At 38.5% G+C, this 12,562-nt stretch overlaps 1 protein-coding gene across 1 annotated transcript in view; it reads right to left on the bottom strand.

The window, feature by feature from the left end:
- CPQ (carboxypeptidase Q) overlaps nt 1-12,562 on the bottom strand; it is a 544,096-nt gene that overhangs the window by 181,223 nt on the left and 350,311 nt on the right. Inside the window, exon 5 of the mRNA XM_070383007.1 lies at nt 5,637-5,748. Coding sequence (XP_070239108.1) covers nt 5,637-5,748 — 112 coding nt within the window. The remainder of the gene's footprint in view (nt 1-5,636; nt 5,749-12,562) is intronic.

The following is a 12,562-nucleotide window of genomic DNA, read 5'->3' as shown; positions in this document are numbered from 1 at the left end:
CAATTAACATATTAAGTTAGGAGGCAAAGAAACCTAGGCAGATGAGAGGTTAAAGACAAAAAAAAAAAAATCCCTTAAGTAAAAAATACAGTACTATTAGATCATGCTTATTAAATAATAAAAGTTAATTTATTGAGTTTTGGGGATGGGTTAGGCTCTGTTTTAAGTGCATTATATACATAGATTATTTAATTTTCAGAGCAACCTTGTGAGATAGGAACTATTATTATTTCCATTTCACAGATAAGAAAATAAGCACAGAAAGGGAAAGTAACTTACTGAAGGCCACATGTTAGTGAGTTGCTGAAATGGGATTTGAACCCAGGCAGTCTGGCTCCATAGTGCTGTTTTAACAGTATAGCATGCTGTCTCTTAACACCTACTCAAAAGAAATGTTACTCTTTAAGAGTTGTATTCATATGTTTACATAGGTTTTCAGAAATCTATAGGAGAGTTAAGTCCTGAATTGAAGGAGACTTACTACTACTTTCAAAAGCAAATAAAGTCAGTGTAGTTTCAAAGCTGGAGAAAGATAACTCAATTCACCATTGCATACATTTATTCATGCAACTGAATTCAACTCAGTTAACAGTGATTCAGGGTCCCATGATGAAAGAAGTAAGATTCAAAGCCCATAAAAGATACTAATAGGAGATGGCAAGAGTGAACATCGACATTTTAGTAATCAGTGAACTAAAATGGATAGGAATGGGCAAATTTAATTCAGATGACCATTATGTCTACTACTGTGGGCAAGAATCCCTTAGAAGAAATGGAATAGCCCTCAGACTCAACAAAAGAGTCTGAAATGCAGTACTTGGGTGCAATCTCAAAAACAATAGTATGATCTGAGTTCACTTCCAAGGCAAACTATTCAATATACAATAATCCAAGTCTATGCCCCGACCACTGATTCCAAAGAAGCTGAAGTTGAACAGTTCTATGAAGACCTACAAGACCTTCTACAACTAACACCAAAAAAAGATGTCCTTTTCATCATAGCGGACGGCAATGCAAAAGTAGGAAGTCATGAGATACCTGGAGTAGCAACCAAGTTTGGTTTTGGAGTACAAAATGAAGTAGGACAAAGGCTAACAGAGTTTTGCCAAAAAAACACACTGTTGTAGCAAACACCATCTTCCAACTACACAAGGGATGACTCTACACATGAACATTATAAGATGGTCAACACCAAAATCAGATTGATTATATTCTTTGCAGCTGAAGATGGAGAAGCTCTATATAGTCAGCAAAAACAAAACCTGGAGCTGACTGTGGCTCAGAGCATGAGCTCCTCACTGCAAAATTCAGACTTAAACTAAAGAAAGTAGGGAAAACCACTAGGCCATTCAGGTATGACCAAAATAAAATCCCTTATAATTATACAGTGGAAGTGACAGGTTCAAAAAATTAGATCTGATGGAGTGCCTGAAGAACCATGGATGGAGGTTCATAACATTGTACAGGGGCAGCGACCAAAATCATTTCAAAGAAAGAGAAAAGCAAGAAGGCAAAATTGTTGTCTGAGGTGGCCTTACAAATAGCTGAGAAAAGGAGGGAAGCAAAAGGCAAAGGAGAAAGAGAAAGATATATCCAACTGAATTCAGAGTTCGAAAGAATAGCAAGGAGAGAGAAGAAAGCCTTTTAAGTGAACAATGCAAAGAGATAGAGGAAAACAACAGAATGGGAAAGACTAGAGATCTCTTCAAGAAAATTAGACATACCAAGGAAACATTTCACGCAAAGATGGGCACAATAAAGGACAGGAATGGTATGGACCTAACAGAAGCAGAAGAGATTAAGAAGAGGTGGCAAGAATACACAGAAGAACTATACAAAAAAGGTCTTAATGACCCAGATAACCATGATGGTGCGGTCACTCACCTAGTCAGACATCCTGGTATGTGAGGTCAAGTGAGCATTAGAAAGTATTACTACAAACAAAGCTGGTGGAGGTGATGGAATTCCAGCTGGACTATTTCAAATCCTAAAAGATGATGCTGCTCTGAAAAGGCTTCACTCACTATGCCAGGAAATTTGGAAAACTCAGCAGTGATCATAGGAAAAGGTCAGTTTTCATTCCAATCCCAAAAGGGCAATGCCAAAGAATGTCCAAACTACCATAAAATTGTGCTAATTTCACATGCTAGCAAGGTAATGCTCAAAATCCTTCAAGCTAGGCTTTAACAGTATGTGAACTGAGAACTTGCATATGTACAAGCTGGATTTAGAAAAGACAGAGGAACCAGAGTTCAAATTGGAAACATCCACTGGATCATAGAAGAAACAAGAGAATTCCAGAAGAACATCTAATTCTGCTTCACTGACTATGCTAAAGCCTTTGACTGTGTGGCTCACAACAAATTGTGCAAAATTCTTAAACAGAAGAGAAACCAGACCACCTTATCTGCCTCCTGAGGAATCTGTATGCAGGTCAAGAAGCAACTGTTAGAATCCACCATGAAACAACGGACTGGTTTAAAATTAGGAAAGGGGTACATCAAGGCTATATATTGTCACCTTGCTTATTTAATTTATATGCAGAGTACATCATGCAAAATGCTGGGCTGGATGAATCACAAGCTGGAATCAAGAATGCAGGGAGAAATATCAAAATCTCAGATATGCAGATAATAACAGTCTAATGGCAGAAAGTGAAAAGGAACTGACAAGCCTCTTGATGAAGGTGAAAAAGGAGAGTGAAAAAGCTGGCTTAAAACTAAACATTAAAAAAAAATTAATATCATAGCATCTGGCCCCATCACTTCATGGCAAATAGATGGGGAAAAATGGAAACAGTTGCAGCCTTTATTTTCTTGGGCTCCAAAATCACTGTTGATGGTGATTGTGGCCATGAAATTAAAAGATGCTTGCTCTTTGGAAGAAAAGCTATGACAAACCTAGACAGCATATTAAAAAGCAGAGACATCACTTTGCTGATGAAGGTCCATATAGTCAAAGCTATACATTTCCAGTAGTCATGTACGAATGTAAGAATTGGACCATAAAGAAGGCTGAGTGCTAAAGAACTGATGATTTTGAAATGTGGTGCTTGAGAGTCCCTTGGACAGCAAGATTAAACCAGTCAATCCTATCAGAAATCAACCCTGAATATTCATTGTGAGGACAAATGCTGAAGCTCCCGTACTTTGGCCACCTGATGGGAAAAGTCGATTCACTGGAAAAGATCCTGATGCTGGGAAAGATTGAGGGAAGAAGGGGAAGGGAGAGACAGAGGATAAGGTGGGGTTGGATGGCATCACTGACTCAATGGACATGAATCTGAGCAAACTCCGGGAGATTGTGAAGGACAAGGAAAGGCTGGCATGCTGCAGTCCATGGAGTCACAAAGAGTATGACATGACTGAGTGACTGCACAACAAGAGCAAGTGAGATACTCTGGAAGCTGACAGTTGAAGAGAGATGAAGAAAACAAATCCAGAGAGTTCAAATGACCTGCCCCAGGCCAAAAAAGTAGTTTGTGGCACAGAGTGACCTAAAAATCTAATTGAGATGGGTCTAGTTCTCTTTTTACACTGCCATTGTGCCTCCAGTCAAGCTGGTTGGAACACACTGAATTAAAATTAACTTCCAAAATAAATATCTGTGCCCCATGGAGAGGAAAATTTTTGATAGTTGCCTGCCTCATCTCTCGAACCCACTTCATTCTAGAATAAAATTAAGGGCAGATGGCCAAGGGTATATTTTTTTAAAGGAAGAAGAGGAATGAATTCACATGTGGAGTTTCCCAGATCTCCTCTGAAGGAATGAGTGTTTCTGTTTTTATTTGCTGGACAATTTATCTTTCAAACATTACCCAATTCTAAAAGCAGACTTGATATTATATCTTTATAACTATGTGTGTTGGTGCATATGAATGTCTTCAATTATATTCTAAGGGTCTTAAGAACAGAGTATGTAGTATGCTCAGCTTTCACAGAATGGTTTCACATAGTAGGTGCTCAATATGGTAATGATGTTTAAAGTATAAATAATATAAAGTTACTAATTAGTTCATTTTTAAAAAAAATGACCTTGTGTTCAGGTGTCCTACAGTTCTTTAATTAGCCTATTTTAGTGGAGCAATTTTACATGCCACCCTCTCCCCCCACAACCCACCAGGGGACATTCGGCAATGTCTGGAGACATTTTTCACTTCACAACTTGCGGACAGGGGGAGTTGTGCTACTGGCATCTAGTAGGGATGAGGCTAAACATCCTAAAATGCACAGGACAGACCTCACAGCAGAGCAAACTACTGAATTCAGAATGCATAAAAAACAAGGTCCTATAAACCTGTGATTAAACCATATTGGAAAAGAGTACAAAAGAAGAATGCATATATATGTATAACTGAGTCACTTTGCTGTACACCAGAGATGGGCACAACATTGTAAATAAACTATATTTAAATTTTTTGAAAAAGTAATTATCTGGCCCCAGATAGCAATAATGCCAGGGTTGCGAGACACTGGTCTATTTAGAAGTAAAAAAATTGCACACTTTTCCATTTTTCCATTTTTAAAACACAAGTAAGACATAAATTAAAAGTATACACTAAAGATTTGCCCCAATCAAGACAATTTCAGTAGTCTATTGTTAAGATGAACAATTGAATACCTGTGGCCAATCCATGTTGATGTATGGCAAAAACCATCACAATAGTATAAGATAATTATCCTCCAATTAGAATAAATCAATTAATAAAAAAAAAAAAAACAGAGCTCCAGTCCAAAAAATAAAAGATAAAAAATTATTTAAAGAGCTGATTTAGGGTTAGAAGGGTTCATTAAAAGTCAGAGGCAAAGCTTAGGTTTAAACACATGGGTATTTAAGTAAGCAATGGAATGCCTTCACCAAAAGGAGTGCTCTGATCTCTATGACATTTGAAACTCCACAGTCACAATGGAAATATTCTGTTGATGAGGCATTTTCCAAACCGCCACTGGTCTGATTCAGATATAGAACTCTCATTTCAGATTGTTTGATTATTTCTAACCTCACTCAAAATCCACCTCTTGACCAGCCCACAAAGAGGAAATGTATGTTTTCTGTTTGCAAATAGGCTCATCAAGATAAACTGTTTTCACAATTAGTTCTTGCTTTGTATGCCTATCCATCTTCCCCCATGTCTAGGTTAACCTGCAAGGTCCAGTTTTTCATCCTGGATTCCTGACTGTGGCGAAAAGAATCATTCCTCCAGGCCTACTTTGCTCTCCTTGACTCCGGATGTGGAAAGATGCGTGCAGCAAAGCTATCCGAGCAGCTTGGTGATGTCTAAACAAGGAAAAGGAAGTGGGGGAGCTACTGATTTTTCTTTCCACTTGTTTATGGTTTCCTTACACGGTCTCTAGCTGATGCGGTTGCATTTGCTGCAGTTTTATTAGCTTGTTCATTTTCCCCAGTGGCTGATTATATTTGATACTTTGGCTGTCTGGTGGACACTTGAATAAAAATTGCTTTCTTTATGGGGACAAATTAGTTCTTTTCTGGGAATCAACTGACAAAAAACATACAGACCTCAGGAGAATCTTTGAACATTCCACAGCAACTAATCTGCTGAGCATTTTGTGTGTTGAGTTAAACATCACCACTGACAACCTCACACACGGGTTAACTACTTTCTAAATATTTACCAAGATCTTTAATAAGCGAGAGGGCTTCCCATGATATAAAGGCTCCACCACCATCATCCATGGCACCCTGCCCGACATCCCAGCTGTCCAGATGTCCACTGACCAGTACAACCTAGAACAAATAATAAAAAGAGAAAAAAATAAAAGCCAAGCAGAAATGACATCAAAGAAGAAGCATTCACAGGCGTTCCAAATACAGAAAAGAAGTTTTGTATTTTCTTTTCTATTTTTACTTCTTAAAAGAACTGTGTCATTGCTAATGGAAAACTCGGTATAGAGGCATTACATAAGGGGTATGAGGTCATCTTAATAGGAATAAAACTTCTCATCTTGTACCTCTATTAATATAATATTGAATACTAAAGAAGAATTATTTATTATTGACAGATGTTTGACAACTTTATTACATGGCTTGAAACCTAAATGACATGCAGATAGAGCTCACAACCTCAACCATATTCTCAGCTGTCCCAAATTCTAGCAGACAAATAATAAACATGTGTTGAATTGAATTTAAATGAAAAAGCGAGAACAATTAATTTGTTTTTAATTATTGTGTTTGTGCATTATAAATCACTCTAGTGTTGAATAAATATGCTGGTATTACAAACGAGAGTCTAATTAAACAGAATACCTTTTAAGAAATATCTCAATTTACATGCTAAATAAATGTATAGATTATATTATAAATTTTACACCATCATAGACTTAAATTATTTTTTGAGTATCATTAATAATTATCTCTAGGAAAATATAAAAATATCTCAGTAAAACTAAATTTCATAGATAAATTTTAAACAAGTTAAAAACCAAGTAAAATGATGCTGGGCTAATAGGATATCTACATGGAAATTATATATTGCTCTCTGGATTATACAATATATGAATATCAAGTCAGATGAATTACAAATTTAAATAAAAATGGAGGAAAGCAGAGAATAATTTTGTCAAGTTAGAGTATGCAAAGATTTCTTAAACTGGATAAGAAAAGTGCAAACTATAAAATGAAAAAATAATAAACTGGACTTTAAAAATATTAGGAATATTTGTTCATCAAAAGATCCTATTACAAGAGTGAAAAGGCAACCCACAGAGGAGAAAATATTTATAAAACATATTTTCAACAAAGTCCCATATTCTGATTATATAAATAACCCCTATGAAACAGTAACAAAAAGGAGAGTGAAATGACAGAAAAATGGGGAAAAAAACTTGAACAGACAATTCTCAAAGACAGATACACAAATCACTAATGAAAGTCACTCAGGTTCATTATCAACGAGGAAATACATGGTAAACCACAATACATATCCACTGGAATAGCTAAAATGAAAAAGATAGAAAATATTAGTGAGGAGATAGAATAACTGGAACTCTCATACATTGAGTGTGAGTATAAATACTAGTCAAGTCTGTGGTTCACTAGTCTAGTCAACCATATCTAGTCAAATCCGCCAAGACAAGGCTATGGTTTTTCCAGTACTCATGTATGGATGTGAGAGTTGGACTGTAAAGAAAGCTGAGCACTGAAGAATTGATGCTTCAGTGGAAAAACCACCAGAAAAAAACAAATAAACAAACAAACACCATAGCTTTGGAAAAACCATAGCTTTGACCATATGGACCTTTGTCAACAAAATGATGTCTCTGCTTTTTAATACACTGTCTAGGTTTGTCATAGCTTTTCTTCCAAGGAGCAAGAACCTTTAATTTCATGACTGCAGTCACTGTTTCTGGTGATTGTGGAGCGTAATAAAATAAAATCTGTCACTGTTTTCACATTTTCCCCCTTCTGTTTGCCATGAAGTGATGGGACTGGATGCCATGATCTTAGTTTTTTGAATGCTGAGTTTTAAGTCAGTTTTTCATTCTCCTCTTTCACCCTCATCAAGAGGCTCTTCAGTTCCTCTTTGCTTTTTGCCATTAGAGTGGTATCATCTACATATCTGAGGCTGTGGACATTTTTCCCAGCAATCTTAATTCCAGCTTGAGAATTTTACACTTCAATACTGAGAATATTACACTTCAATAAAAAGCTTAAAAAACCAAGTTCAACAGTCTGATCCTATGAATAGCATACAGTAAATAAGCAAACCAAACTTGAACAAATCTTCTTGACAATCAACATGAAAGTGCCCCAGGACTTTGGGAAAGCACGATTTGGGGTTTCAAATGTCAGAGTGACCCATAGCACGGCCGTCTTCCCTGAGCAGCTGCAGGATCTCCCATTGACTCTGTGTATACAGACAGTCCTGACTTACTATGACTCCACTGTAGTCACAAACAAGTACAATGCTCCAGCCTAACAAATGGCCATGTAATGAACTCAAATGGATTACTTTAAGAAAAAAAAAAAAGAATAAAGAAAAAACATGTTGCAATAGCAGGACATTCTGGTTCAGAAAGTGGTATAATCCCATGTGGGATGAACAAGCCAATTAGTCAACATATTTACCCCCTCAGAACCATTTCCCAATGAAGTTCAAGTTCCAGTGGATAAAAAGTGTCAAAATCTGTTTTAATCAACTTTTTCTCAGATAATACATGAGTCAGTAAATCAAGGCAGCTATTGTTTTAACCTTCAGATTTTGGAATAACTGAGGTTGTTTTTACAATCGTACTTCTTTCTGTTTTCTGAACTATCTCTGTTCTCCAATCCAGAATTATTACTTAAACTAATAGTTCAAAGATGGAAGTGGTTTTAAATGATAGGGAAGTAAATGTTATCTCACAGGATAAGGACTTTGGCATAGTGATATGGAAGAATGATTACAAACCATTTGGATTACGAGAGTTTGTTTTACTTTTTTTTTTCTTACAGAAAAGAATATACTGGGGATCATCAAGAGACAGTAATTTTAATATTAACTGGTTCAAAAACTAGGTGATGACAAAAAACTACTTCAAATTCAGTGACACGTTTAATAAACTTGAATTTTCCTAATCATAAAAGCTTCGACCTACACCTGGTAAATAGTGCAGGAGGTCTCAACGCGCTGTCTGTTTAGCATTCCATAATGCAGTCTCACAAAGGATAGCCCAGTAAAACATAACAAAGCCACTACATCTTGTGCCAGGGTCAGGCAGAAATGAATATCAGCTGTAACATATTTGGATCTGATTTAAGCAAACAAAACAAAAACACACAACTCTGAGACACAGTAAACTCCAGATTTATGAAAAAGGATCACTTTGTAAAAGATGGGAGAATGCACTGGTTCTGTTGCCAGAAGTGGAGCCCCTCAAGCACTAACATGGCCTAGAACCAACAGAGAAGTGGGGCGCCCGCCCATCTACCCCTCTTGTGTGCTGCTCACCGAGGCAAGCAGAGCACCGACCAATTCCCCGCCCTCCAACTTCCTTCTCACCGCCGTCTCTTCTAAATGCAGTGATGAGTAAAAATGATTAAAACCATCAGCAGGAGCCAAGAGCAGCCACAACAAAACAAACATGAGGGCAGGATAGGAACCGCAATGCTTTGAAATACAGAGTTTGCTATTTGTGAGGCACACATTAGTCCTGACCACCAAAGAATTGGCCTTAGGGTGGGAGCGGGGAGGGCCTTCTGCAGCAGGGCAGAGATACCCTGGATGACAGCCTGCCAGGATGAAGAATTAGACTGGCAGTGGCGCAGAAACACTTGCAGGCCAGCTGTGGGTCTCGGAGCAAAGACACAGTAAATCAGGGGTAGACAGATAGCAGCCCAGGGACAGGTCCCCACTTCTCTGTTATTAGGGCATATGGAGATACTGAAGGCAAACAGATTTGCTTGATTAAAAGATGAATAAGAATATAGTTGGAATGGAACATATGAAAAACATGGCAGAACAAGGGAGAGAGCAACTTCAGAGGAAGTATATTCTTATGAAAACAGGTAGATGCAAAATACTGGAGAAAATGTCCTGCTTTTTGGGCTTTCCTGCCTGCACTTATTCAACAGTTTTAATTGAGTGTCTATTAAGAGCCAGAGACATCAGATCACATCAGATCAGTCGCTCAGTCGTGTCCGACTCTTTGCGACCCCATGAATCGCAGCACGCCAGGCCTCTCTGTCCATCACCAACTCCTGGAGTTCACTCAGACTCACATCCATCGAGTCAGTGATGCCATCCAGCCATCTCATCCTCTGTCGTCCCCTTCTCCTCCTGCCCCCAATCCCTCCCAGCATCAGAGTCTTTTCCAATGAGTCAACTCTTCGCATCAGGTGGCCAAAGTACTGGAGTTTCAGCGTTAGCATCATTCCTTCCAAAGAAATCCCAGGGCTGATCTCCTTCAGAATGGACTGGTTGCATCTCCTTGTACATAGACATGGATAAAACAAATATTCTGCCTTAATGGAATTTACATGCTCATGAGAGAGATGGGCAATACATAATGATAGTTTCAAGTACTACCAAGAAAAATCAGGCAGAGAAAGGGTATAGAGAATGGTGGTAGCAAGAAGAGGAAGAAAAATCAGTCTGCTTCCTCCTAAATCATAGATAGCCTCGGAGAATTCTACCCCCACCATAATGAGAAATCTGGATGATCTCGAAAATTGTAACTTTTTTAAAGCCCATCAGAGGTCTCAGATTGTCATTCAGTCAGAGGAACTGAATTCCAGAGGATAAGGAGCTCATCCAAGGAGTGGTGGAATACAGTCTTCCTTTAGCAGAGAGTAGAGGGAGAGGTAACACGCAGAAGAGCAGGAATGAAGACAATGAAATGTTGACAGATTCTTCAAGGGTGAGTGTGAGTTAACATGAGACTTTAGAACCCCTGGGAACCTCCTACATAAGGGCTCTAGGTACCCATTTTCCAGATCTTTTCCACAAGATTCATTTAGGTGCTGATAGGAAAAACTGAGAGCAGGGCAGAAGCCCTGAGAGCCCACCTCGTGACGCAGGGGTGCAGAAGACGACTGGTGCTGCTGGGAAGCAGGTAGCAAACATGCCTGCTTCCAGGACCCTTCTCTCAAACTGGAGCCAAGTCTAATGTCCAACGGCAGTGAAATGAATAAACTATGGTACAGTCATACAGTGGAATATTATAAAGTAGCTAAAATTACCTATAGCTCATTTATAAATGAACACAAGAACAGAAATATGAAAGGAAAAGAAAGAACAAAATAAATTGCAGAAAAAATAGAAGAGTATGATTCCCTAACACAAATTGCAAAATTCAGTGAGCTAAGTAATCACTCAGTCATGTCTGACTCGTTGTGACCCCATGGACTGTACCCTACAAGGCTCCTCTGTCTGTGGGATTCTCCAGGCAAGAATACTGGAGTGGGGTGCCATTTCCTTCTCCAGGAGATCTTCCTGACCCAGAGATCGAACCCGGGTCTCCAGCATTGCAGGCAGACGCTTTACCATCTAAGTCACCAGGGAAGTCTCTAAGTAATCTTTTGCAGTGCGTAAAAAAAATATGATAAAATTGTGAAGAAAAAGCAAAGTCATAATAAATGAAACTTAGGAGAGTGTTTATATCAGATGAGGTTCAGGCAGAGAGGAAGAGACCATCAGAGAGGGCAGACAGTGGACTTCGAAGGCATTAGTAGCGTTCTATCTCTGAAACTGAGAAGACATGTAACACTCATCCTCCTTTAGATTGCATATACATGTTCTTTGGCATGTGTGCTATATTAAACCATAGCAAGAGTTATCAAAGATGGTTTTTAAAGTGAGTTGAAACAAACATTAAAGGTCAGATTTATATCATTCCATTTCAGCTGTTGCAGAGAAAAATATGGAAATTGTCTATATTTACTTACAATCATAATTTTGTCACTAAAGCATGAAAAAAGGTTGCATTACTTTCTAAAAGTCAACTAGAGATCAACTGCAATTGTAAAACCTAAGATTATTGTATCTAGTAGCATATTGAAAGCTATTGAAATATAATGACTCAATGATCTCCAAAGTTACAGATATGCAGCAGATAACAGTCATCTCTCCCTCAGGATATTCAGAGTGTTTGGTTCCAGCTGTTGTCCATTTGCCCAGCTGTGTCCAACTCTTTGCAACCCCATGGACTGCAGCAACCCAGGCTTCCCTGTCCTTCACTATCGCCCAGAGTTTACTCAAACTCACGTTCACTGAGTCAGTGACGGCATCCAACCATCTCATCCTCTGTCATCCCCTTCTCCTTAAACCTTCAATCTTTCCCAGCATGAGGGTCTTTTCCAATGAGTTGCTCTTCCCATCAAGTGGCCAAAATATTGGAGCTTCAGCTTTAGCATCAGCCCTTCCAATGAATATTCAGTGTTGATTTCCTTTAGGATTGACTGGTTTGATCTCTTTGCAGTCCAAGGGACTCTCAAGAGTCTTCTCCAGCTTCTGAATTGATTCAAAAGCATCAGTTCTTCAGTGCTCAGTCTTCACTATGGTCCAACTCTCACATTCATACATGACTACTGGAAAAACCATAGCTTTGACTATAAGAACCTTTGTTGGCAAAGTGATGTCTCTGTTTTTTAATACCCTGTCTAAGTTTATCATAGCCTGTTTTCCAAGGAGCAAGTGTCTTTTAATTTCATGGCTCTGTCACCATCTGCAGTGATTTTGGAGCCCAAGAAAATAGAGTGTCCGGTTTCCATTGTTTTCCCATCTATTTGTCAAGAAGTGGAGGGATGGGATGCCATGATCTTAGTTTTTTGAATGTTGAGTTTTAAGCCAGCTTTTTCACTCTCCTCTTTCACCTTCATCAAGAGGCTCTTTAGTTCCTCTTTGCTTTCTGCCATTAGGGTGGTGTCACCTGCGTATCTGAGGTGATTGATATTTCTCCCGGCAATCTTGATTCCAGTTTGTGCTTAATCCAGCTTAGCATTTCACAGGATGTACTCTGCATATAAGTTAAATAAGCAGGGTGACAATATACATCCTTTACATACTCTTTTCCTAATTTTGAACCAGTCTGTTTTTCCATGTCCGGTTCTAATTGTTACT

This window comes from Bos mutus, chromosome 14 (assembly GCF_027580195.1).
Source record: "Bos mutus isolate GX-2022 chromosome 14, NWIPB_WYAK_1.1, whole genome shotgun sequence".
In the NCBI taxonomy this organism is placed as follows: Eukaryota; Metazoa; Chordata; class Mammalia; order Artiodactyla; family Bovidae; genus Bos; species Bos mutus.
This window is presented reverse-complemented; position numbering and strand designations above follow the sequence as displayed.